This window comes from Sturnira hondurensis, unplaced genomic scaffold (assembly GCF_014824575.4).
Source record: "Sturnira hondurensis isolate 20B ecotype Veracruz unplaced genomic scaffold, ASM1482457v3 Scaffold0021795, whole genome shotgun sequence".
NCBI classification, from domain to species: Eukaryota; Metazoa; Chordata; class Mammalia; order Chiroptera; family Phyllostomidae; genus Sturnira; species Sturnira hondurensis.
The window spans coordinates 12,219,726-12,246,421 of NW_028094426.1; the positions used below are offsets into that span (position 1 = coordinate 12,219,726).

Here is a 26,696-nt window from a genome sequence, read left to right on the forward strand (position 1 = left end):
TTTCATGTCAGTACATTTTGAAGGACAGGTGGAAAAGGAGGTGAGATTATTTTGGGGGTACCTGCAGGCTTTACTAACACATTCAATTTCTGCAGAGCGTGCTCAAAGCTGTCCCAACATCCTGCATGAATGGTACAGCCTATTTGCCCTCATGGTCAGGCTACTGCCGGATATGGATCCAAAATATTAGCACCTCAAATCCAGCAATGTGCAAAAGGGTAATACGTCCTAACCAAATGAGGCTTATCTCAAGGATGCATGCTTTTTCAGCATCTAAAAATCAAAATGATTTGCCATTTCAACAAAAATACAGGTTAAAAAATCATATAATCAATTTAATAAATGCAGAAAAGCACTTCAACAAATTTAATTATGAATAATTTCAGCAAACCAGAAACAGAACAACAGTCCTCAAACTTGTAAAGGGCATCTATGAAAAACCTATAGTTAACATCAGTTAGTGGTGAAAGACACTTTGCTCCGTAACATCAGGGCAAGGCAAGGATGTTCACTCTCATCACTTCTGCTTAATATGGTATTAGAGGTCCCAGCCAGTATAATAAATCAACAGATGGAAATGAAAAGCACAGGAATTGGAGAGGAATGAACAAAAGGGGCTTTATCTACAGATGACATGACAGTACAGGATCCAGCAGAAGTAAGGCCTGCTTGAGTGTGGTTGGTAGAGTAACAATATGGGTGTAATAATTTAGAGTTTTAATTTGAACATTTCACCTAAATGTCATATGGTGAGCTTGAGTGTGATATTGTTATATCACAGAATTGCATGCTTATGATTTTTATAATAAAAGATTTTGCAATGAAAGGGGGTACTGTTTGTGCTGGACCTTGTCTACTTAGAAAATCTTAAGGAATCTACCAAAAACTAATAAAACTAACACAGGGATTTTGCAAGGTTGCAAGATGCATGGTCAGTATGCAAAAACCAATTGTGCTTCTCCATACTTGCAATAAACAACTAAACAACAGAATAAAAAAATACTATTTAGAAGACATTAGCAACATGAAATTGGGAAAAATTCAACACACTATGTACAAAATATACTAATATTACCTGTATACTAATGTTACAAAACCCGGCTATGAAAAATTAAAGAACGTAAAAACTGGAGAAATATACCATATTCACAAATTGGATGATTCAATACCATTATATACCATATATACCAAAATACCATTAATGGTATTGAATACCATTTAATACCATTAAGATGTCAATTCTTGCCAAACTGATTTATTGATTCATTTGCATTGTGAATCAAAATTCTAGAAGGTAATTCTGGTAGGTATTTGATAAGCTGATTCTAAACACACAGAGTGGCCAAAAGAATTTAGAAAAAAAAACATAGTATGTACATTTATATATAGTATTTGATTTCAAGACTTACTACAAAGCTACAGAAATCAGAATAGTGTAGTATCGGCACAGAGACAGACATATATCAATAGATCAATGAAACTGAACAGTGTAGAAATACAGTTAAACGTATTTAGTTTATTAATTTTTTTAAACAAAGGTTCCACGGTAATTCGATGGAGAAAGGGAAGTTTTTCAACTATTATTGCCAGAATAAAGAGATACCTACACAGGAAAAAAATAAATCTGGGCCCCTACACCTCACTCCATGAACAAAAATTTACATGAAGTGGATAGCATACCTCAACATAGAAGCTAAGACTTCTAGAAGAAAACACTACAAAAACCTTTGCTACCAGACTTCTGGCCAAGATGGAGGCATAGGTAGACACACTGTGCCTCCTCGCACAACCAAAAGACGGACAATAACAATTTGAAAACAAAAAAAACAACCAGAACTGAGAGAAAACTGAACTGTATGGAGGTCAAAAACCAAGGAGTTAAAAAAGAAACTTTCATCCAGACTGGAAGAAGGGGCGGAGACAGGCAGCCGTCAGAGAGGACCCACAGCAAGGTGGTGGCTGGAGGACCCTGTGAGGCGGCGGATTGTGGACTGGGTGGTCCCATGTTTGCCTGCAGATAAACGTGGAGAAACAACTAGGGAGTGAGACAGACCGCACAACCCAGGCTCCTGCTCAGGGAAATAAAGCCTCAAACCACTGATTGAAAACACCTGTGGGGTTGAGGCACCGGGAGAAACTCCCAGATTCACAGGAGAGTTCGTTGGAAAGACCCACAGGGTCCTAGAACAAGCCCACCCACAAGGGAATCAGCACCAGAAGAGCCCACTTTGCTTGTGGGATGTGGGGGAAGTAACCTAAATCTGAGAGAGAGCGGAGCAAGTGCCATTGTTCCCTCTCTGACCCCCTCCCCCACATACAGTGTCACAACCCAGCAACTGGGTTGCCCCGCCCTGGTGAACACCTAAGGCTCTGCCCCTCATACGGAACAGGTGCAGCAAGACAAAAAAAAATGGTCCAAATGAAAGAACAAAGCTCCAGAAAAAAATACAACTAAGTGACGAAGAGATAGCCAACCTATCAGATGCACAGTTCAAAACACTGGTAATTAGGATGCTCACAGGATTGGTTGAATTTGGTCACAAATTAGATGAAAAAGTGAAGGCTATGCTAAGTGAAATCAAGGAAAATGTATAGGGAACCAATAGTGATGGGAAGGAAACTGGGACTCAAATCAACAATGTGGACCTGAAAGAAGAAAGAAACGTCCAACCAGAAAAGAATGAAGAAACAAGAATTTTTTAAAAATGAAGAAAGGCTTAGGAACCTCCAGGACATCTTTAAATGTTCCAACATCCAAATTATAGGGGTACCAGAAGGGAAAGAGGAAGGGCAACAAGTGGAAAACTTATTTGAACAGATAATAAAGGAGAACTTCCCCAGTCTGGCAAAGGAAATACACTTCCAGAAGGTCCAGGAAGCTCAGAGAGTCCCAAAGAAGTTGGACCCAAGGAGGAACACATCAAGGCACACCATAATTACATTACCCAAGATTAAAAATAAGGAGAGAATCCTAGAAGCAGCAAGAGATAAGGAGACAGTTACCTACAAAGGAGTACCCATCAGACTATCAGCTAGCTGATTTCTCAAAAGAGACCTTGCAGGCAAGAAGGGGCTGGAAAGAAGGATTCCAAGTCATGAAAGGCAAGGACCTACATCCAAGATTACTCTAGCCAGCAAAGCTTTCATTTAGAATGGAAGGGCAGATAAGGTGCTTCCCAGATAAAGTCAAGTTAAAAGAGTTCATCACCACCAAGCCCTTATTATATGAAATGTTAAAGGGACTTATCTAAGAAAAAGAAGATCAAAATATGAACAGTAAAATGACAACAAACTCACAGTTATTAACAACCACACCTAAAACAAAAACAAAACCAAACTAAACAAACAACAAGAACAGGAACAGAAACACAGAAATAGAGATCACATGGAGGGTTAACAACAAGGGAGTGGGAGGAGGGGAAGGGGGAAAGGTACAGAGAATAAGTAGCATAGATGGTAGGTAGAAAATAGGGGGAGGTTAAGAACAGTATAGGAAATGTGGAAGCCAAAGAACTTACATGTATGACCCATGGACATGAACTAAAGGGGGGGAATGTGGGTGGGAGGGGGCGTGCAAGGTGGAGGGGAGTGAAGGGGGGAAATGGGACAACTATAATAGCATAATCAATAAAATATATATATATATATTTTTTATTTTTTTAAATAAAATATATTTAAAAAATTAAAAAATAAATCTGGGGAAAAAAACAACAAAAACCTTTACCACCTTAGCAGGGGGAAGGGCAAAGATTTCTTAACACAGGTTCAAAAAGCGCTAATGATAAAAGAAGAAAAATCATTATGCTGAGCTTCATCAAAACTTAAAACTCCTCTTTGAAAGGCACCCTTAAGAAAATGATAGGACAACCACAGACTAAGAGAAAATATTCATTACGTGTGTGTGTATATATGTGCATATACACACACATATATACATACATGTATCTGATGATATGCATATCCAAAATATATAAAGAACTCTTATAACGCAATATTAAGAAAACATCCAAATCTGGGATCCTTCCAGAATCCTTGGCATCTCAGTCATAAAAACATTCATTGAATATCTAAGGGAAAAAATCGGCTCTTAAGATCTTTAAGGAGAACTGAGATCCCTTCTAGGAAGGTGAGCCTCCAACTGATCAGTTGAAGATCAACCACGTTTATTTTTTTAAAAAGCAGGGGGAGGGGCCAATGAAGAGCCACAGGAAATGAGCCAGGAGCACAGGGACACGGCCTGCAGGAGACCCTGGGAAGTGGGAGCTGGCCCTCTCCGACAAAGGACCCAAGGAAGTATGAGTGGAACTTGTCTGAAGGTTGTATCCGAGGGCAAGTTGGACTACAAGGCAGGGAAAAAGGAGCAGGCGGGTTTTAACCAATCAGTTGTCTGAAGAAAACACCCTTGTTGAAGGCCTGACACAGTGTGGAAAGAAAACAGTTCTGGTCAGTTCTCACACCACTTTGAGGATCAAGGAGGCTTCCAGCTCATGACCAACAGCACCCTGAGTCCAGTCCTTTGTCTCTGGATGCTTACTGCTGTCAAATGGGAAGCGGCTGTCCACGACACCCACACCCACACTGAGGCTGCACACCTAACCTCAGCAGGGAGTGGCAGAACAGGGCTCTGTTTCAAACTCATCGGCTTAAATACTCAATAGTTCAGCCCTGGCCAGGTGGCTCAGTGGATTGGAATATCATCCCGTCAAAAGGCTGAGGGTTCGATCCCTGGTCAGGGCACATACCTAGGTTGCAGGTTTGATCCTCAGTCAGGGTGCGTATGGGAGGCAACCAATCAATATTTCTCTCTCACATCAATGTCTCTTTCTTTCTCTCCTCCCTCCCTTCCTATCTCTTTGAAATCAATAAATGCATATCCTCAGGTGAGGATGAAAAAATATATTTAATAGTTCACATTCTGAGGTGCAGCCAGAGCTTTTACCTCAGGTGTAAAATGACCATCCAGACCCTTCAAATATTAGATATTTGGAGGTATTGCCAAGTTCAAGTTGAGTGACTGAGTCATTTTGAATGGAATGGGCTTCTCTCAGGAGAAGAGAGGGCCTCTATAGAAGCAACAAAATAAAGAATAAAATGTGAGGCTGAGTGACCAACCACTCTAGCTTTATGACCAAGTACTGTACATATAGTCTGCAGATGAAGACAGAAGTGTCAAATGGAACTGGGGCGAAATCTTGGTGCTGCTCATGATTGATTACCTGTGACCTTGAACCAGTTACTTAACCTCTTTGAACCTCAGCTGCTTCACCCTTCAACTGGGGCTAAGAGTTGGACCTGCCTCACAGGGTTGGTGTGAGGAGTGATAACATGTACAAAACACCTAAAAGAGCCCCCAGAAAAACATAAATTATAAAAATAACGTAACTGAAACAGAAACTACATCTAGAAGCCTCTTCTACATGAAGAATGGAAAACAAAGTAAGAAACGTAATTAAGTAATGGCAGGAGAAAAGGGACGGCATATTGAGGTGTCCAAGGAGACGCCGTGTACCTCTGCTGTGCGGGCAGGGGCACTCACGGTGGTGACTCATCTCTGCTGCGCTGACTTCATGGCTTTCACAATCACTCAGGTGGCAATTTACCATTGTGTGTTTTTTGCTGACATGTTGTATTTTTGTTCTAAATTTCTGCTACTGGAAATCTTACAACAGAGTCACATTACTCATCCCAAAGTTTCCCGACAGAAACAGTTTGTACTACGTAATAACTGAAATCATCATTTGCCTACAAGTCCTTCTCTGTGTTTTCAGTCTGTAGGTTCAGGCATGAGAATGAGTAACTGTTACCACTGTTTGGTGTTACATAACACGGTAAAATACAAATACAAGTGTGCTGACATGTGTATTTCTTTTTCAAAAAATGTTTTGAAAGCAGAGAGAAGAGCTTTAATATAAGTATCTTCTCCAACAAGAGCACAGAGCTTAAAATTTTTTGTTACATACAATTTCCTGATAAAATAAGCTTTGGTGCTGATGTGGGACAGGTTGGTCGTCATTTGGAAGACAGCTAAATGCTTGGTTCGCTTTCCTTCCCAAAGGAAAGGTAATTTTTTTAAAGCAGCAATGCATATTACAAAGACCTATAGTTTTAAGTTAGAAAAGATGCATGATACAACAATAAGAGCCTCATATAGATACTGTACATCTTCTAAATTCTAAAACCTTAAGTGAAGATATGTCCAAGATGGCCAAAAACAAGTTTAATAAACTTTTCATGGGTCAAAGGACAAATGAGCAGGTAAACTGTGTTCCACAGTTAACAGAATTCAAGTCGACATGATCCATAGGCCATTGCTTTTCCTGTCTACCCCTAAGTTACTCAGGTTTACAAGAGATGTCAAAAACAAGGAAGACTGCTCGCAGGGGTGTCCAACCCATGGCCTGCGGGCCGCATGCAGCCCAGGATGGCTGTAAGTGCAGCCCAACACAAAATCATAAGATTACTTAAAACATTATGAGATTTGTGTGTCTGTGTGATTACATGCCACAGTGTATTTAACGTATGCCCCAAGACAACTCTTCTTCCAGTATGGCCCAGAGGTGCCAACAGGTTGGACACCCCTGGTTAAGGACTTAATGGAGACTACATTTAAAAAGTCACTCACCTCTCCATCCTTTAAAAATAACTTTCAGCTTTTGATGTGATGTCTCTCAGTTGACTTAAGCCTCAAGGTCAATTTTTATTTGGTCTCAGTAGCTAGTTCACTCTCTCTGCACTCATCCTACACTTAAATTCCTGCTTCCCAAGGAGGTCACTTTAGGAATATGAAGATGGGGACGGGGGCCACGATGGGCCGAAGCCAGCTGACCAAGGGACACCCGCCCGCCTTCTCACATTCGGAATGCAGCCCCGGCTCTGCTCCGCCTGTGCACGGCCATCCTCTGTGCCCCAAAACGTAATGGCTATACAGTAATATACAAGTCTGCTCTCTCATGGCAAGTTTTTCCAGTCAGAGGGGCTAAAAGAAAAGAATGGCAATTCATCCTGTTTTACAGCTATCCAAAGAACGAACTCTGAGGTCAGGATCAACCTGCAGGGACTTGGCCAGGCCTCCAATGTCTACTTGAAGGTGGACATTTTACTGATTTTTAGCAATGTTGGCTCACCCCCACCCCAAGTTCTTGACATGCCTATAACTCATCACCATAAAAAGAGAGAAGGCTTGAATTTAAATCCCACTATTTGTATGACAAGTCACAAACTAAATCAGTCTCAGCTTCCACTTTTTTACCGTGTAATAATACCGTCAACCTATTTCAGAGCAGTGCTATAAGGTTACAAATGAGATGATGTATACAAGAGTGATCTAAAAATAGAGCTACAAAACTGAAAGTTTGTATTATAATAACAAATTCCACTGGATGGTCAAATATGCATAGAGACTAGTTTTTCATAATACTAAAATACAATTAAGAAATTCTCAAACTCTACCATCCCTTTCAAAGGAAAATGCCTCAATACTTTATATAAAGCTCTCCCTTTCACATGTTCTGAATCTCAGAGCTGCCAATCCTCCTGATTAGAGAGCAGTTAGTGTAACTATATAAATCAGTACTGTCCAAAGGGCAAAATCTGGTGTTGGAAATATAGCTCATTTCTCCAAAGGAGATCTACAAATCGCCAGTAAGTAGATGAAAAGATGTTCATCCTCATTAGCCTTTAGGGAAGGGAAAATCTTAACCACAGAGCGACGCTCCTTTACACTGACTAGGATGGCCAAAAGAAAAAGACCGACAATAACAAGTGTTAGTGAGGATGTGGAGTAGTTAGAACGCTCACGCACTTTTAATGAGGATGTAAAACTGTACAGTGCTTTGGGAAACAGTTTGGCAGTTTCTCCAGAAGCTAAACAGAGTTTTCATACGACTCAGCAATTTCACTCCTAAGTAAACACTCAAGAGAAGTGAAACATATATTCACACAAAAACGTGTATGGAAATGTCCATGGTAACATAATTCATAATTAGCTCCAAAGTGGAAACAACCCAAATAGCCCTCGACTGATGAATGGATAAACAAAATGTGGTGGATTCACACAATGGAATATTATTCAACCATAATAAGGGATACAATACTGACACAGGCTGCAAGGAGGGTGAGCCTTGATGATATCATGCTAAGTGAACGAAGCCAGATGCAAAAAGCCACACGATTTCACTTACATGAAATGATCAGAATAGGCGATCCGTAGACATAGATTAGTCTGTGTAGATTAGTGGCTGCCTGGGGACAGGGGGACAGGAGATGGGGAGTGACTGCTAAGTTGGGCTTTCTTCTGGGGGTGATGCGAATGTTCTGGATTAGACAGTGGTGTCGGTCACACAGCTGTGTGACCAGACTAAGAACCACTGAACTGTGCACTACTATAAAAGGGGAAAAGGTACCGCAAAATATAGAGTTCTTAGCAATCTCCTGGAACCGTCTTTGCTTGTTCTTAAACTGACTACACAGTAGCCACATTTTTAATCTCACTTCTGATCAGAGGCACCTTCTTACGGTGTCTCTTCTACTTTAAGAACCTGGTGCTTGGGCTCAGTTGCTCTAGCTTTTATCCATCAGGTACCTCCTGATTTTGTCTTTGACTCATTAGCTGCTTCTACTTCAGAAAGCGGAATGCCTCTCGCCACCAATCATTTTGGCACGTTCTAGCCCACCCTCCTTCCCTTCACTTGACCTCTCTTGGGGATTTGGACAGATTATAAGAGGTAGGGCATGCTGGGCTGCAACACAAACTTTTCCAGGTCAGCTGTGCATGTTCTGGCTTTGTGACCTTCCTCCAGATCACCATTCCCACAGGTCTGGGCGTTCTCTGTGGAATGTTCTCTGGGATGCCTCTCTTACGCAATGGACAAACAGTGGGCAGATGTCTTCGCTACAGACATCACAGGCTAAATGTCACCAGTTCTCACATACGGTACATGTTGAAGTCACTCTATTCCTGAAGACAACAGTTTGCCATGACAGTTTATAAGAGTAAACTCTTGCCATTTATTCTCATATCAAGTTTTTGATCTATAAATCAGACAAGAAGGGAAACAACTCTTCTCTGGCAATTCTCAGTCCACATGGTCTCAAAAACAAAAACTGAAATGCGTACTAGTGGGATAATGTCTTTTAGGAATCTCTGTACATAACATTAAGATGACTGGGTAGGTGGAACGCAGTATACAGCATTCGGTAATTCCCTAGCTATTTTAATTAATGTAATAAAATAATGCACAGCAGTTACAACTGCTATTAATTAGCTATTAGGTGTCAGGCATTATACTATGCGCTCTATTGTCTCTACTCCTCACAACGACCCTGTAATGAAAACGTCACCTGCCCCGCAGAGATGCGGGCGGACCCGGGCACTCAGGGTCACAAAGGGGCCCAGGGTCACAGCTAACACTGGCAGTGAAACCAGATTTTAAACCCCTGCGTTTCCACCTGATCTTCGCCTTTTCTACAGAGCTCATCAACTCAAATGTCGATTCATTTCACTGAAATATATACCATGTTGAGCGGTGTGTTCAATACGTTTTTGAATGTACTGAACAGATGAATTTAAATGGCAACTTTTGCAGTTTTTAAGGGCAATGAAAGAATACTTTTGCTTCTAACTTCACCACTAATATTTATTTTCTTTAATAGCAAAAATAACAAATTACCAGACACAGCATATACATTTATAGAAACAAAAACCCAGAGGAGACCGAGGGATAAACTTGAGTGACGTGTGCACAGTGTCCTCTGACACTGACTCATACGAGCACCACCATCCTGGACTCCACCAGCGGGGCTGAGACCACAGAAGTTTAGAGCAGCAAGGGCCCTGAGAGAACGTTCGGTCCTGCCCCCTCGCAGTACCAGACCTTTCCAGAGTGGCCAGAGCCAGGCTGGGCTCCACATCTCCTGAGTCCAAGGGCCACCACATGATGTTACTGTCAACTGTCCCAAGCAATTAAGTTGGCTTGTGACACTTCCTTTTCCATAGTTAGCTCTATCGTGTCAAATGAGTTATAACTGTGAGAGAAAATTCTGGTCTAAAACAAAGTTTTTCAATACACTATTTCTGGCCATAAGGAAAATGAAAATCTACTGTTAATTAATGTCAAAATCAAATGACAAGGTCAAAACAGACCAACATGTCCAAGTCCATTAGGAACAGAGCCTGTTCAGGTGGACCTAGAGCTGCAACTGGAAGCCTATCAGTCAAAACCGTGTGCACTTTCTGCTCCCTTCTGGAACGCCACTGCCTTCTCCAGCTCCTTATGAAGTCTGCCATTTCCTGTTGCTCAACTGTTGAACAATGGGCAGACTGTCGCTGTGTTTTCATTAATTACACCACAGGCTGAATGGCATGGATTACCACATAGTGGACATTTTGAAGTGACCCTGTTTCCTCTGTTCAAACAATGTATCTAAATGTGTCAGTACAGGAACAAATTTTATTTGGGTCTTCAGGAGAACTGAGAGATAGCAGGGCCTCAGGAATGTGAACCGCATCACGTTGTTCCAATTATTATTTTATGACTTGCCCACCTTCCCCTTATGCCTTCTTATCCTTGGAAGTTATGTCTAGGTGAGAAGGTGGGAAAGAAATCTCAACCCCCTCAAGCAGTTTCCAAGCTAAATATGTTCATCAGGCAGATTACTATCTGCCTCCCCATCCCCCCAAAACAGGGCTAGAGTGACCCTGAAAGGCAGCAAAGCTGGAAAAGAAAAAGGAGGCCAGGGTAAACAGAGGAGCATGCCCTGGACTCTATGAAGACATTATTAGTTCGGGGCACACTGACGCCTTGCAAGATCTTTTGCCTCCTTGAGAAGTCCCTGTCTGCTTTCTCTCTAATTAAAGGCCTCCTCTCTCTGCACTCCTTCCCGAGTGGCGCTGGGGAGTCATGAGGCAACTCGTACAAGTCCGCCCCGGCTTCCCTGACTGTGGCTCTCTCAGCCCACCTCCATCACCACGGTCCTCAGAGGCCCTGGCAAAAGGGTCCTTTCACCAAAAAAGTGATGGATGGGGAACATAGAAAAGTTAGCCTCAAAACAGGTGGAGCTGGCATTTTAAGATGTAAATGTGGGTGTTTCAGGGTTATTTTAAAAAATGTTGATTGATTTTAAATAGAGAGAGGAAAGGAGAGACGGAGAGAGAGATATGGAGACATCAATTGGTTGTTCCACTTAGTTATGCCTTCACTGGCTGCTGCTTGTATGTACGTGCCCTGACTGGGGATCGATCCCGCAACTTGGCATATCGGGATGACACTCTGACCAACTGAGCTCCCTGGCTGGGGCTTCAGGGTTATTTAAGGATCACTTTTGAAATAGAAAAATATACTGTGCAACTATGAAGGAAATATTTTAAAGGGATACTGGGTCAGGGAAAGCTAGCATTAGGTAGAAACATAGAGAGAGGCTGGGAAGTAAAAACCCTTGCATTAAGGACTGAAGAGAATGAAACAAGAACTGCAGAAAGCACCTGGAGTCTCAAATCTGGGTTTTAGATCTGGGTTGAGTCCCAGCTCCAGTATTCCACAACCATGTCACCTTGAGTGGTTTACCTTTCAGGTCTCTGAACTTGTAAAAAATGACAGCTGTGTCATTACTGTTACTACTACTACTCCATCCTTCGGAGAGGCATCATGGACGCCATGTTGGTAGGTGGAGGGGCTGGAGCAGGAAGAAAACCTGAGAGCCACATCAGTAACCCGGATGCCCCTTCCCAGTGTCCAGGGTGAAAGGGAAATACAAGGAAGTTTGTATGACCTAAGTGACACATTCGATACTTTAAAACCTGAGCTTAGGTGATTATTAAACACTGTTAAGACTGGGTTAATTGTGTGCTCTGTAATTGCCTCATTTAGGCACCCAAACCACCCATGAACCCCACCCCTAAGAGGAGAGAACAGGCCTTGCAGGTGGTGTGGAGACTGATATTTTACAGCTGAATCCTCTAATTCGGTGGTGCCCAGCCTTTTTGGCACCAGGGACTGATTTCGTGGAAGACAGTATTTCCACCAATGGGGGTTCGGGTGGGGGTGGGAGGGAGACAAGAGGCGGAGCTCAGGTGGTAATGCGATGGTGCCCACAGACGTGGAGGATGAAGTTTGGGGGTCCCTGCTCTAACTGAAGCCTAAAAAACACACAGGAGACCCCTACTATTAGGAGGAGGTGATGATGACGACGACAACAACAACGATACTAAGAGACTATCTGGGTATATCTCAGTTGCCGCCGGAGTCTGTGCTCCTAAACCGTGCGCAGGGCAACCTCTCCTGACACCTGAGAGCCTGTTCTCAAGCGTCCAGAGGCTCACATCACCCACGCAGAGAGCAGAAGTGACGCTCATCTTCACTACGCGACTTCATCCAGGTAACACTTCCGGAGCACCAGGGGAGAAATGAGGCAGGAGACCCTCCCGTAACCAAGCAGAACCATGAATGTGTTGTGTATGCACTTGTCGGCACGTTCTGATGGGAGTACAGGACTCACCAGGCAGCGAGGGGATCAGATTCTAGCAGGAGGGAGCACAGCAAAGGCATGGAGCAGGACTGGGGAGCAGGAGTGGAGACCAGGGATCTGTCGGAACTTAGTGGAGTTTGGAGAAGACAGCGATGATTATTACAAGGTGGAAAGGCAAGTGAGTGGCTGGTTATAGAGACTCTGCTTTTAGAAAGGGTGAAAGAGAGAGTGGTCAGGTACCTTAGGCTATAGGAAGAAATCACTGCTGAATCTATGCTGTAATTGTGCCGCAAAAACTTCTGCAGATTAACATCACCTCCTCCTTGGTCTCGCTGCATTTGTAATAAATGGCTTGATATAACCTTAGACGAGAGATCCGCTCTCACTCGTGTGTAGAATGAGCACTGAGGAGTACACCTGAGGTCTTACAACACTAGAGTACAGCCTGTCAGCATGGGCAGGAAAAAGTTCACTGTTGCCTTGAGCCCAAGGAACTCGTCCTTGAGAAATCCCCTGGGAATTCTTGGAACCTGAAAAAACGAGAGGTTTTTTGTTTTTTTAAGAAGAGTATCAATCTGAAAGTGTCCTTCCAACTAACAAGAGAGACAGCAAATAAGTCCCCAATCCAAAATATCTAGTTAAGCATGGCAATGACTAGCTTGTAAATAATGTGTACATTCTTGGGTACTGTGATACTTATTGGTCCAAATAGTGGATACATTTGGGTATAGACAGACTTGAGGGAGTCTCTGGGCTTGTTCTGTACCAGCACTCACCAGGAGGTCTGTGTATTCGAGGTTCCTCGCTAGCAAAGCCCTCCTGGCCCGCCCTACCGAAGCTTTCTGCCCCACTAGCATTTCAAGTCCCCTTTCTTGCTTTATAGTTTTATTCTTAGCACTTGCATCACATGCTATGTACTATGCTTCTTTGCCTTGTTGCCTGTTCCACCAGCGGAGCGGAAGGTCTACAGGAAAGGATTCTGTTTTGTTCAGTGACCCATCCTCAGCACCTAGAACAGAGCCTAGCACATGGCTGAATGGATTCATAAAAGAGACAGACACCTAAAGGCACATGCACACAAAGTTCTGAAGGCCTATTGTTATCTCAATGAGTCAAAAATCACAGTGCTGTGTCCTGGTTTTCTCTCTTCATGTTAAGAGCTTAATAGTTTTCTTAACATCACTTGGTTTTCATTGAGGAGAGGACTTGAAAGGAGTGGAATTTACCACGGAACCTAGCACCGCCTAGTCTTAATCTCAAAGTTGGGCTATACATGCATTTTAGGAATGTAAGTTCAAGGATAGCACAGATGCTCAGAATGTAGCTCCAATTTGAGTATGACCCTGGGCACACATGTAGACATTTCCCAGCCTCCTTTGTAGTTGGCCACGTGACGGAGTTCTAGCTAAAGTGATGTACAATACTTACCCATTTGGCCCCTGAGAACCTCCACCTGTGCTATTTCACTCTTTCCCTTTCCAACAACTGATTCTATCAGCAACGCGGTCCTTCGGTATGCCAGAACCACAGATGCGAGGGGCCCGAGCCCCTGAACTTAACAGAGGAGAGTCACCCACTGACCAGAAACATCCACCTCAAGAATGAGCAGGAAATGACCCTGTGTCATTTTGGGGCCATCACACCCCTCTGAGTCTGCTTGCAGGTGCAGTCTAGCTCACCCCACCTGGTGCAGGTCTCATAGCCTTTATTTTCTCCAATAGAATAAGAAGCTTATACTGAAATAATGGAAGAATATATTAAATTGCTCATTTAACAAGCATTTATTAAGCATTACAGTGTGCCAGGCATTATTCTCAGGATTGCAGCAATGCTCAAACTTGTCAAAATTCCTTGTTTTTCTTCCCTCAAAGAGATAGAGGACAGGATCCCAGCCCTACTTCTGGTTCTATAACCCATGTGCCCTTAAAACTGCTTGTTAGCTGGCTTACGGACACCAGTCACTCTGCCACTCCTCACAAGACAGGTGGCTACACAGAGCTTCTTACACTGAGCATTGCAACAGACTGGAAATGAGCTGGGGAAAGGCGAAGGACAGGGGCTGTAGTACCTGGCACATGCCACAGGCCAGTACTAGGGAAGCTGGCAGCGCCCGCTGTCTAGGGGCATGTCTAGGGCAGACAAATGTGGGGGTTGGGGTAGGTAAGGCTGCTGTTCACACATACTCACATGTCAGTGTACAGAGTCTGAATGGAGTTAAATCTCGGAATAGTCAAATAACTGGGCTTTGCTCATGCCTCGCCAAAAAACACAAGCCTACATTTCCAAAAAGGCAAGTAATGAACTTGAGTGGGCCCTCGTCCAGGATTTCTGCCTTTTGGCAGGGCAGTGCTGGTGTAGAGGAAGTGTGGGGCCAGGTCGCAGGAAGTGGTGCACGGCAGCCTTACAGCCAGACAAACCAGGATAAGCCCAGTCCCCCATCTCTGTTTCCTGCCACCCAAGGGACCAGTTGTACTTCTTACCAAAAAGAAAGGTTGCCCAAAGGACAAGAAGGGGGGCGGGGGAGGACACTATAATTATATTCTAAACTCTTAACCCAAAATTTACACCAGAGTCACTTGTAAGATAGAAAGAGAACACAAAACTTTCTTGAAATGCCAGTAAAAAAAGAAGCCAAATATCTCAACGTTCTTGTGACAATTTGTAGTTTTAAATAAACACTCCCACTCATTTTATAATTTGAAGTCAAGCAAGCAGCAACCAATGCCAGGGTATGTTTAAAGGAAGCAACAGCAATCTAACAATGTCATCATTTAAAGGAGATTCACAGTTCAAGGTAGGAGGCAAAGGGGAACAGCCCCCCGACCAATGGTTCACAAGAACCGGGTTGTGCACTGAAGGAGATCGGAACGAGAGCCGATTCTCTGTGCAACACTGTGAGCGACAGATTTAACCTTGACCAAGCTCTGCCCCGGGCTCGTGGGAGGAAACATGGTACAGGAAGTCAGGTCAAAATCTTGGAAATTGGCTCCAGCTAGGTATTAAATATTGCAGTACCATCGACAGAGAGAATCCCTGCCTAGCTCGGCACACAGGCCCCTGAACAGTAGCTCACACCTAAAACACCAGATGAATGCCTACTGCATGAAAAGGAGTAACTAAAAATAAAATGAAAGACTCCAAAGCAGACATAAGTAGTATGGAAAAGCAGAAGAGAGGCCTGGGATCAGGAAGACTCAGCTAACACCTTAATCATTAACTAAGAAAAGTGTTGGTTGGGCAAGTCCCAAATAAACGCCAAGGACCTTGGTTTCTTTATTTGCATAATGAAACAACTAAATTAGAGAAACTTTAGGGTCTCTTTATAATCCTATGGATTATATGGCTCTTTAAGGATTGCATCTCTTTTTCACCTGTTCATCTAACGCCCCCCTTCAATGCTTCACAATAGTTTATGCTAAAATAGCCTGGCTTATGCCCTAACGGGGCAGGGGCTTGGCTGGAGTACACCAAAAAGGTAGTGAGTTTGATTCCCGACCAGGGCACATACCAGCGTGCAGGTTCGATTCCTAGTCAGGGCATGTACGAGAGGCACCCAATCAATGTTTCCCTCTCATATCTCTGCCCCCCCCTCAAATCAATGAAAATACCCTTGGATGAGGAATATATATATAGCAGCTTCCTTGTCAGTGCACCTAAGAATGAAAACACCAAGACTCCTGGAATATCATGAATTTGGTTTCAAGGCCTTTAAGCAAGCACGTACTAACTGTAACAAAATAAACCCAGTGGCTGTACCTTAGTACCTTAGTTAAGAGGTATTCTAATTTATTTACACATTAATAGCAACTAGAATGAGGCAGAAATGTGATCTAGGTCAGTGGCAAGGGCTGCTCCAAGTGTCCCACCTGTGTCCTCCTGGGACCATGTATTAGCCACCACCCTTCTTCCCTCCCCCTCCTCGCCCCTGTGAATGTGGGAAAAGCACCCACATTAGGAGGACACGTGTCTCTACCTTTCATTTAACCCAAATTTCAACGACAGGTGTGCCCTAAAACTGAAAGTGTCTGTCTGTCAACTCAAATCCTTAAGTAGAAATGATGAGATAATCACAGAAAATCCAGGAAATGATAAGTACGTATCTACAGCCTAGAAGCCGAGCACGAATCATTTGCTGTCATCCCGTCTCACATTTCTCATGAACCTTACTGAGGTGAACACTACTCTCATTCCCATTTCACAGAAGAGGTAACTGAAACTTAGAAGAATTAAGTAACTTGGCCAAGGTCACACAGTTAGGCGGGAGCCAGGACTTGAACCCAGGCAAAGAGGCTTTGCAGTGTGCACTCAGAACTGCTTGCTAAATCACTCACAAATCCAGGGCAGAGGCATTCCTGCTCGACCAAGCCCTTGGTGAGTCCCAGTGCTCACAACTGTACCACTCTGCAGTGGTCAGCTCCACAAATGACCTCCCCTCTTCTTCCAAGGGAACGCACAGGCTCCATAGGTGAGTGACCTGGGCGAGGTACCCTCTTTTCATAACTTCCCCATGACTTGTCAATGAACTTCATTTGAAGTTCAAAATGAAGTTGACCACTTCATTTTCTCTCAAAATAAACAACCCCTCTCTCATTCCCTCAGGAATCTTGCTCTATGACTCCCCTCTCAATCTTTCATCTTTGATCTCTTCTGTCTCTTCCCCCTTAAAAATAAAAATATGAACAAACCCTCCATTTATCTTCACCCACTCTTAATTCCATAACTAAGGCCACTCTCTCACTCTATGACCCTGAACAAATGACTTTCTCCAACAGACCTCAATTTTTGTACCTAAATAACGATGGCACTGGACTGGGAGGTCTCCAAGTGCCCCTGACTCCAACATTCTGCAGTTCCCAATGCAGAGAAGACTGCTCTGACCAGGTTTAGTTTCTTTGCTGTCCCCCGAAACCCCACAGTTAATTTTCTCCTAGGACTGCCAAGCTGTTCCCTGAGCTGGCAACGCTCTCCTCATTTTCTCCATTCACTCCCCAAATCCTGGTTTTCCTTTAAGACCTAGCTTAACTCTCACCTGCTCTAGGATAGCCTGATCTTTAAACTCTTAGAGAACTTCAATTATAGGCCATAATTGAGCACTCTCCATCAACAGTGCCTTATCTTCCACATTCCTGTTCTGTGTAGCTTTGGTCCCTCACCTACACAACTCTTGGCAAGCAGGGACTTAGTCACATTTCTCCGTAACCCCTAAAGGACCTCACACTCAGTGGGTCTGCAACAAGGGACTCAGCACTGGCTGACTGAGGGGTCAGTGTGTATCACAGGCCTCCCTGATTGTGAAGGAGGACCACCTCTGACTTCTGCTTCTGTCTCATAAACATACTTCTAAAACATGAACTCGTTATTCAAAAGTAGTATCCAAATTCAGCAACAGGAAAGCTTAGCCAACTCCTTGATGTTTCTTTTATTTGAATCACACACGGTCACAGTCATGTTTCCCTTTGACCCAAATGTAAGTGATCGCAAGCCCCGTAACTTTATAGGCCTCTGGGTGATCCAGGTTCCGCACTTCCACTAACACATATTCGCCATGGTTGTTAGGTTCCCTTCCTTTTCAATACATACAGCATTATATTACTTCCTCACTCTGGCAACCAAACTTCAAGGAAACATCTGGAATAATAGTAGACTTGGTGTTTGATTAGAACTACATCCTCAGCTTTACTCATTTGGAAATGACTACTTTCAACCTGTGGGTTTGAACTGAGCACAGAAGGAGGAACACTTCAGGAGCTTGCTAGCACTTTCCCACAGAGATGACAAGTCGCCAACGCAAACCCTGAGACAGGGCTCACCTCCTCCACCCTAGGAGCACGATGGAGGGACTGCTCCACACTGTGAGTGCTGTTCAGGGGCTTCCAGCAATCCTGGGTTGACCACTGGTGACTCAAGGTGAATCCCTAAGTTCCTCAAACAGAATTTTTCAATGAACGCTCCAGAACACTTGTTCTCAACATTGGTCACAGAGTCAGGACACTTCCATAAAGACCAATGCTCGGCTTCCCTCCCCCCCACCCTCAAAGATTTCAATCTAACTGGTTCAGAGTGACACCATACCTTAGTATTTTCTGAAATGCAGCTCAGCTGTACTGAGTGAATTAAGATACTATTGTTAAATATTTTAGCTATGATAACAGCATTGTGGCTGTGTTTTTGAAATGGAGTTCTTCATTGGTGGAAAAACTGGTGAAATTCAAATAAGGTCTTGGTTTCAATTACAGTACTGTACCAGTGTTAATTTCCTGGTTTTGGTCATGGTCCGTGTGGTTCTGTAAGATGCTCACTTTTGAGGAAGCTGTGCGAGGGATATACAGGAAGTCTCTGAATTATGTATGTGATTTTCTCTAAGTCTGAAATTGATTCAGATTAAAAAGCTTTTTTTAAAGGAGTCTTTTAAAGACACATGCTTAAATATTTATGAATGAAATTATACGCTTACTTGAGATTTATTGCCAAACAGACCAGCTGAGGACGTGATGGGGAGTGAGGGGGGGGGTATGGATGAAACGGGAGTGCGGATGTGTTGATGCCTGCAGCCGGTGGGCGCTGAGCCCATGACGGTTCACAGTATTTGTCTCCTTCAGCGTGTGTGCAAAATTTTCCATCATATATACGGGGGGAAAAGTTCCCAGGTGATTCTGACACACACTCAGGGCCAAGAAACACTGCTCTGAGTCTTGAACATGTATAATGAGAGGCTCTGTCTTTACCACCCGCTACAACACTTTATCCAGCCCTTTAAAAGTGAGCTGGTCAATCTCTCTGTAGTACTACACTCTCCTAAACTACAAAGTGACAGACACAGATGAGAGGACCTTTCAAAAAGAAGACAGGAAGCATTAAAAACTTGATTTTTTCTAAACTCGTCTCCCTAAAAGCCAATGTCATGGTTAATTTCTAGCACAACAGTCAAAACGGTAAAGCCTTTCTTACATGTACAAGAGCACTTTCTAAAGAAGTTTCTTAAAAAATGCTAATTCTATAAGATGTTACCTTATACAGGAGTTCTGAGATCAAAAAGTTGGAAAAGTGCTGGTTTTCTTTACTGTAAGATTCCTACGAACTTTTAAAAAATAAGATAATATGCATTGTGACTTTCCAAGGTTGTGGTGGATTATGCGTAAAGTTTGAGCTTCCTTACATGGACTGGTTTTGTAGACCTTATATTGGAAAACAGTGCTGTCGATTTAGTGGTTCCCAAGTCCCATGTAAGGGAGAACGGCATGAGAGTCATTTGGTAAACTTACTAAAACAATGGTTCGCAAAACACAACCTAGCCGAGTGCTGGGACAGGGGAACTCAGTATTAAAACAAACAAAAACCCAAGGGAGTCTAATGCTTCGTCGTGTTTGGGACTTGCAGCTATGTAGACAATAATGCAGTAACCTAGTTCAGACCATGTGAAAGGCCAGAGCATTGCCAAACAATATGAAAGGTCATACTGAACAGTCTTCCAAATAAGAGACTTCCATGTGAGAACATGTGTATACATCATACAGCATTTAACGGAAGATACGTGCTATTGTGCTGGAGGGGGTGGCAAATTTAAATCTATCAATGTACTGATGACTACTTTGTAATTTCAAGGACGTTCTATGTCCACTACTAATAAATAATGAATTTGCAGTGATTTTCAACCTTTTACTTGTTGGTTCATGTCTATCTTCTCGGGCCTGAGCCAACAAACAGAGAACTATTTTGTTAAATAAGGAAGTCCAGCAGGTGCCACTCACGTAAGCAGTGTCTCCAAGATAGACTCCCTGACCTCTTCTTTATATAAATCCCTTCTTGAGTGAAAACTTCGGAAACTGTATTTACTTACACCTTGGTGCTCCCAGAGCTGTTTCATGTAGTGGCCCAGTCAATGTATTTCAGCTTGAAAGAAGTACCTACTTATTGTTATTAATAGCTACTCAATATCTTACCACACTCTTTAGTTTACTAAGTACTTTCACATAAATTATTTTATTTCTTTCCTTACAAAACCTTGTGGGCTAAATAGGGGCAATTATTTCCACCCAGCCAGTAAGAATCATTGAGCTTTCATGTGCTAACACAGTGAAAAAAATGCAATGTTTAGGGAGATGTCACGACTCCTGCTCTCAAAGAACTGATACCCGATTTGAAAATAAAATATAAATTATATATAGGAACCAGCTGAAGTTGTTTTGAAGCTATAATGCTAGCTAGAGCAAATTAGTATGGCAGGACTTTGCACATACTAATTAGAGCTAACACTTGAAATAAGTTACTCAGAGAAAGACAAATACCATATGATTTCATTTACCTGTGGAATCTAATGAACAAAATAAACAAACAAAATAGAAACAGATTCATATACAGAGAACAGACTGATGGTTGTCAGAGGGAAGGGGAGCTGGGGGACCAGGTGAAAAGGGTGAAGGGATTAAGAAGTACAGATTGGTAATTGTAAAGTACAGCATAGGCAATATACTTAATAATATTGTAATGACTGTGTATGGGGCCAGGTGGGTACTGGAAATAACAGGGAGAACACTTTGTAAAGCATATAACCGGCTAACACTGCTGTACACTTAAAACTGATTCAAAATAATACTGATTATAAACTGCTATTGAAAAGTAAAATTTAAATTAAAGAAAAAAAGCTAACACTTAACTGAGCAGTTTAATCTTCACTCAACCCTTGGGTTAGGTACTACCATTTAGCCCCATTTTTCAGATGAGGAAACTGAGATCAAGAGAAGTTAAGTAACTTGCTCAAGCAATAAGTGGTGAAGCAAGATCCAAACTCCAGATTTGTCCAGCTCCATGGACTACTCTTTTTCATCATCATATTTTGCTGTTAGGAAAAAATCCCCCAGGGGATTCAGCCAAGATAGAGGCATGGGTAGATACACTTTTCCTCTTCCCACAACCAAAAGAAGGACAACAATAAATTTAAAAACAAAAACAACCCAAACTGCCAAAAACAGTTGTATGGAAGTCTGACAACCAAGAATTAAAGAAGAAACATTCATTCAGACTGGTAGGAGGGGTGGAGACAGGCGGCCTGGCTTATTTGAAACTTATTTGAAAAAATAAGGAAGGAAAACTTCCTCCAAATGGTGAAGGAAATAGACTTCCAGGAAGTCCAGGAAGCTCAGAGTGTCCCAAAGAAATTGGACCCAAGGAACACATCAAGGCATATCATAACTACATTACCCAAGATTAAAGATAAGAAAAGAATCTTAAAAAGAGCAAGAGAAAAAGAGACAGTTACCTACAAAGGAGTTCCCATGAAACTATCAGGTGATTTCTCAAAAAGGAACCTTACAGGCAAGAAGGGGCTGGAAAGAATTATTCAAATCATGAAAGCCAAGGACCTACACCCAAGATTACTCTATCCATCAAAGCTTTCATTTAGAATGGAATGGCAGATAAAGTGCTTCCCAGATAAGGCCAAGTTAAAGGAGTTCATCATTACCAAACCCTTATTACATGAAATGTTAAAGGGACTTATCTAAGAAACAGAAGATGAGCAAAAATATGAACAGCAAAATGACAACAAACTCACGACTATCAACAACTGAACCTAAAAAACAAACCAAAACAAAACAAAGTAAACAACTAGAACAGGAACAGAATCACAGAAATGGAGATCACATGGAGGGTTATCAGCAGTGAGGGGAAGGGGAGAGAATGTGGGAAAAGGTACAGGGAATAAGAAACATAAATAGTAGGTACAAAATAGTCAGGGGAGGTTAAGAATAGTATAGGAAATGGAGAAGCCAAAGAACTTACATGTATGACCCATAGACATGAACTAAGGGGGTGAGAATTCTGGTGGGAGGTGGGGTACAGGGTGGAGAGGAAAAAGGGGAGAAAAAATGGGGTAACTGTAATAGCATAATCAATGAAATATACTTTAAAAATAAAAATTAAAAAAAAGAATCCCTCAAAGCAATGAGGCCAAGTGTCCAAACTTCCCATAAAGCTCTGTTACCTGGTAGGAGAGGACTCAGGGGTCACAGAGGAGGACTCAGGGAATCACAAAACTAAGTCAACAATGTTACTTTCCCACAACACTTACCTCTTTGATCCGTTTAACCAAAGCATTCTGATCAAAAGCAACGGCCTCTGCACACTGATGGAGGTGATCCTGATAACGGAGACAGAGCTGCAACACCTGCTGAGAATCCAATTTCTCCAATTTGGCATTGGTTGGGGAAGTCTGGCCACTCAATAGCCCTTCAAAGCAGAAAGAAAGAATGAAATCAAATGAAATGGAAATTACTGTTATTAAACCTAGGAATAAAGTAGCTTAATAATTAAATTTACTATAGACTAGGTAAGAGACCTAAATTTAATCTTGCATCTTTTGTTATCTGCTAATGACAAGCATAGCAGCTATCATTTATGGAGCATCTATTATGTGCCAAGCACTGGCAAAGTGCTTCCAGTGCATTACTACGTACTCAGTATCACCACAGAAAGTAAGGCATTATTAGCCCCGATTTACAGAGGAGTCCATGACACAGAGAGGTGAAGTAACTGCCCCAAACTCCCACAGCCAGTAAGTGGCTTCTCCAAGACAGAGTTCCTGACCTTGTGACACTACTTCAAAGCGTCAGGAATATAAATCCCTTCTGGATTGAAAACTTTGGAATATGTTTACTTAACTCCTTTTAATAATTAAAATGGCTGTCTGAGAAACTGAAAAAAAAAGAAATAAAGTGTATAAAGAAACTATTAGGAGGAGATGCAAAAATAAAGAAAAATTAAAAAGTGAACAGTGCCAGCTGACACACCATAAACCTCATTCTTCACATTTTCTTCTAACACAAGTTGAGTCACATAACTATTAAATTCCTTTACATTTGCATAGGACATTATATTTTCAAAGCCTTCCATGTAGAATTATCTTACTTTTCTTTAAGGCATATAGAGCAGGGTAATTATTAGGATTTACAGAAAAATAAATGAATTAAAGAGGTTAATGACTTCCCCACGGTCACACAGCCGAGTGCTGACTAGGCACGCCAACTTTTGGCCAAGTCCTTTCTGCTAAGCCAAAGTTTCATGCACTTCTTAGTGTTACAACTCTTTACCTTCTCCAGAATTACCGAGGACCTCAAAGAGCTTTGGTTTATGTAGCTAATATCAATATTCACATATTAGAAATTAAACTGAGAATATCCTTAAATACTGATTCAATCTTTTAAAAATGATAACAATCCCATGAAATATTAGCAATTAACATATTTAAAGAAAATTATGATATTTTCCAAAACAAAAAAGTCAGAAGAGTGGCACTTGTTTACATTTTTTGAAGTCTTTTTCATTTCTGGCTCAAGAGAAAACAGCTGGAGTCTCATATCCACTTCTGTATCTAATATGTTGTTTTTTCACATCATGTAACCTCAAGTGTACAAACTCTATTGTACAGTTGTAAGGGAATGAGCATGATTAGCAAGTGTCTCAGGATTACTGTGAAAGTGATTCTGACCTCAGAGAATCCCAGCAGCGTCCTGGGGACCTCAGGGATTCTCCCCACTGCACTCTGAGACCCACTATGCTACACCACACTCTACCTCATACCAGAGCCAGTGATTCGAGCAAGGTACACCAAAATAAACATGACAGTGGTCACATGCTGGGCCTGATCGGGGGGGTACCTAGCCACACCAGAAGTCGTCTTGGGAACCCTTCCCCATTCCTGCCCCCAACCACTGATGTCCAGCCTTCACTGGTTCTGAGGTACTGGAGCCCACGCCAGGGTTCTTTGGCCCCCAGACAGGCTGTGCCATGAGCTATCCAGCGGGTGGTCCAGAGAATGCTCAGAGTGCCAGTCCCTGCTCCCAGATCCTCATCTGCCTGACACAGCAAAATGCAGGGCCCGGTGAGCCCCTGCCTTGCTCCCTAACACTCCTCTGCCAGCACTAGGTCCCTCAGCTGTCCCACTGCCGATCCCAGAACAAAGAGCCCAGGTACTCCAGTGGACCTGCCTCCACACAGCAGCTTTTGGTGAGGCTGTAGTTTGCAGAAATTTTAATGGAAATTTTTATTGAGATTCTGTGTACAGGATCTTGTATATCTCTTTACTCAACTTCCCCCAAAGGTAACATCTTATAAAACTACAATACAGCATCACAACCAGAATACTGAAATCAATACAATCCATAGATCTTATTCAGATGTCCCCATTTTATTGTACTTACACTCATTTGTGTGTGTGCACATGTGTGCACTACTGTATTAATTCTATTCAATTTTTCACATGTGCAGGGTCACATGTCCACCACCACCATCAGATTCCAAGCCATTCCATCACACAAGGATTTCCTGTGGTGCTTCTTATAACCACATCTGCCTCTCTCCTCCTTGCTAGGGAAGCATCCTAATCCCTAGCAAACAGTAATCTGGTCACCATTTCTAAAAGTTTGTCATTTGAAAAATGTTTTATAAATGGAATAATACAAAACCCTTACTCTTCCTTCTAAAAATATTTGGGGAGGATGGATTTCAAGAAGGCTGCCAAGTCTAGAAGGCACACTAAGGTATTCAAGTTAAGTTGCCCACCCAACTTCAAAGTAAAAAAAAATTACACTTTAAATCACCCTTATAAATTACAATTGTGCCCTCTTCATCATCCGAAAACGAAGCCCAGGGTTATGGATCTATTGTCAGAATATGCTTCTCTGGCTCACGGGCATGGATCCCAGGGTTATGGATCTATTGTCGGAATATGCTTCTCTGGCTCACGGGCATCTGCCACAAATCCTGCTCTAGATCACAGAAGGAACAACACGGAGGAAAACTGACGGGCCACTTTTTCTACTCTTGAAGTTACGAAGTTGTGGCAACTGAGGCAAATTCTAGAAGCAATGAATACAAAGTACTTCTATCTCTCTCAAGTGTCAAGAACCCATCTCCCTCATTTTGATGAATGAACTACTGCTATATCTTCTGATAAAAGGAGGAAAGAGAACAGAATGCTGGATTAATTGAGAGATGGTAAATTCTGCCATTTTAAGGAGACCCCCAAACCACCAGATTTCAGAACCATTTTTACTATGAATGCACATTAAGGATTTTTACAAATCTGCTCTCTCACCCCCACCCACCACTTCCTATGTCTGGCACCCAGCCAGCTCCACTCGTTCACATTACCTTCCGGACACACCTCTGGGGGCCTCTAGGTTCACCCCTCTGTTTTGATTCTTACTTACCAACTCTAATAATAACCTAAACCCGTAGGTAATAGAGAATGAACCATACATCACCTTGAAATTATTTTTGTATAATTTTACAAACATTCTCTATAACTAAAATTTTGTCTTCTTTTACTTTTTATTACATTTCAAACACATACAAAAGTAGGAAAAATATACATACCCCAATATTCACCATGTAGATTCAACAAGTAAGACTTTATCATATCTATTTCATCTTTCTCCCTATATTTTTTCTTTTTCTGAGCCCATTAAACATTACAGATATCATGATCTTGCCTGCTCATATGCTGTTCTTCCACATATTTTTGGTCAGTCTCCCATGTGAAATGAAAGTGTCTAAATCATGTCTTCCTTGCTGTGCTAGGGAACAGAGCCATTACCCTCAGCTTTCTCATTCTTCTTTACCTTAAAACAGTGATGTACAAAAAGTAGATGTTTATTGAGTTAAAAACCTGGCCTAATAGATTCCATACATTTGGGTTTGCAAATGGTAAAAACTGGAGACATTTCCTAAGACCCTACTGAAACCACTTTGTTTATATAGCAATGGAGAGTGGGCCCGGGGAAGGGGTAGGACCAAGACTGAGTCTTGATCTATTTGTTTGATCTATTACACAGATCAAACAAATTGCCATCTGTACCTACCTCTCTGTGTAAAGTGTTGAGTGGAAAAATAATCAGGGTTCAAAATTTGGAAAGCATTTTGCTGAGCAATCTTTTTCTTTCTGAAATGTCATATATGGGGAAACGTTTTTCTGAAATATAGTAAAGAGCCACATGGGTATTAACCCGGGTTATAACCAAGTGGAATTCCTTGACTTTTAGAGGCTTAGCCACTTACAGGACTAGAAATAAGTATTAGGAGTAGTGTGACTTATATTTGAGAAACAGTAAAACAAGCTCCATTTTCTACCACAGAATCCAGAAAGCAGAAGCTATGTAACTTTGCAAAAGTTACCAGGAAGGTACAATTAAGTAATAACAGATTATGAGAAAAGAAATTCCCCCTAAAACTAATAAGGG

General features: G+C 42.1%; 1 protein-coding gene across 1 annotated transcript in view; it reads right to left on the reverse strand.

Moving 5' to 3' along the window:
* BORCS5 (BLOC-1 related complex subunit 5) overlaps nt 1-26,696 on the reverse strand; it is a 75,866-nt gene that overhangs the window by 3,848 nt on the left and 45,322 nt on the right. Inside the window, exon 3 of the mRNA XM_037033892.1 lies at nt 22,529-22,686. Coding sequence (XP_036889787.1) covers nt 22,529-22,686 — 158 coding nt within the window. The remainder of the gene's footprint in view (nt 1-22,528; nt 22,687-26,696) is intronic.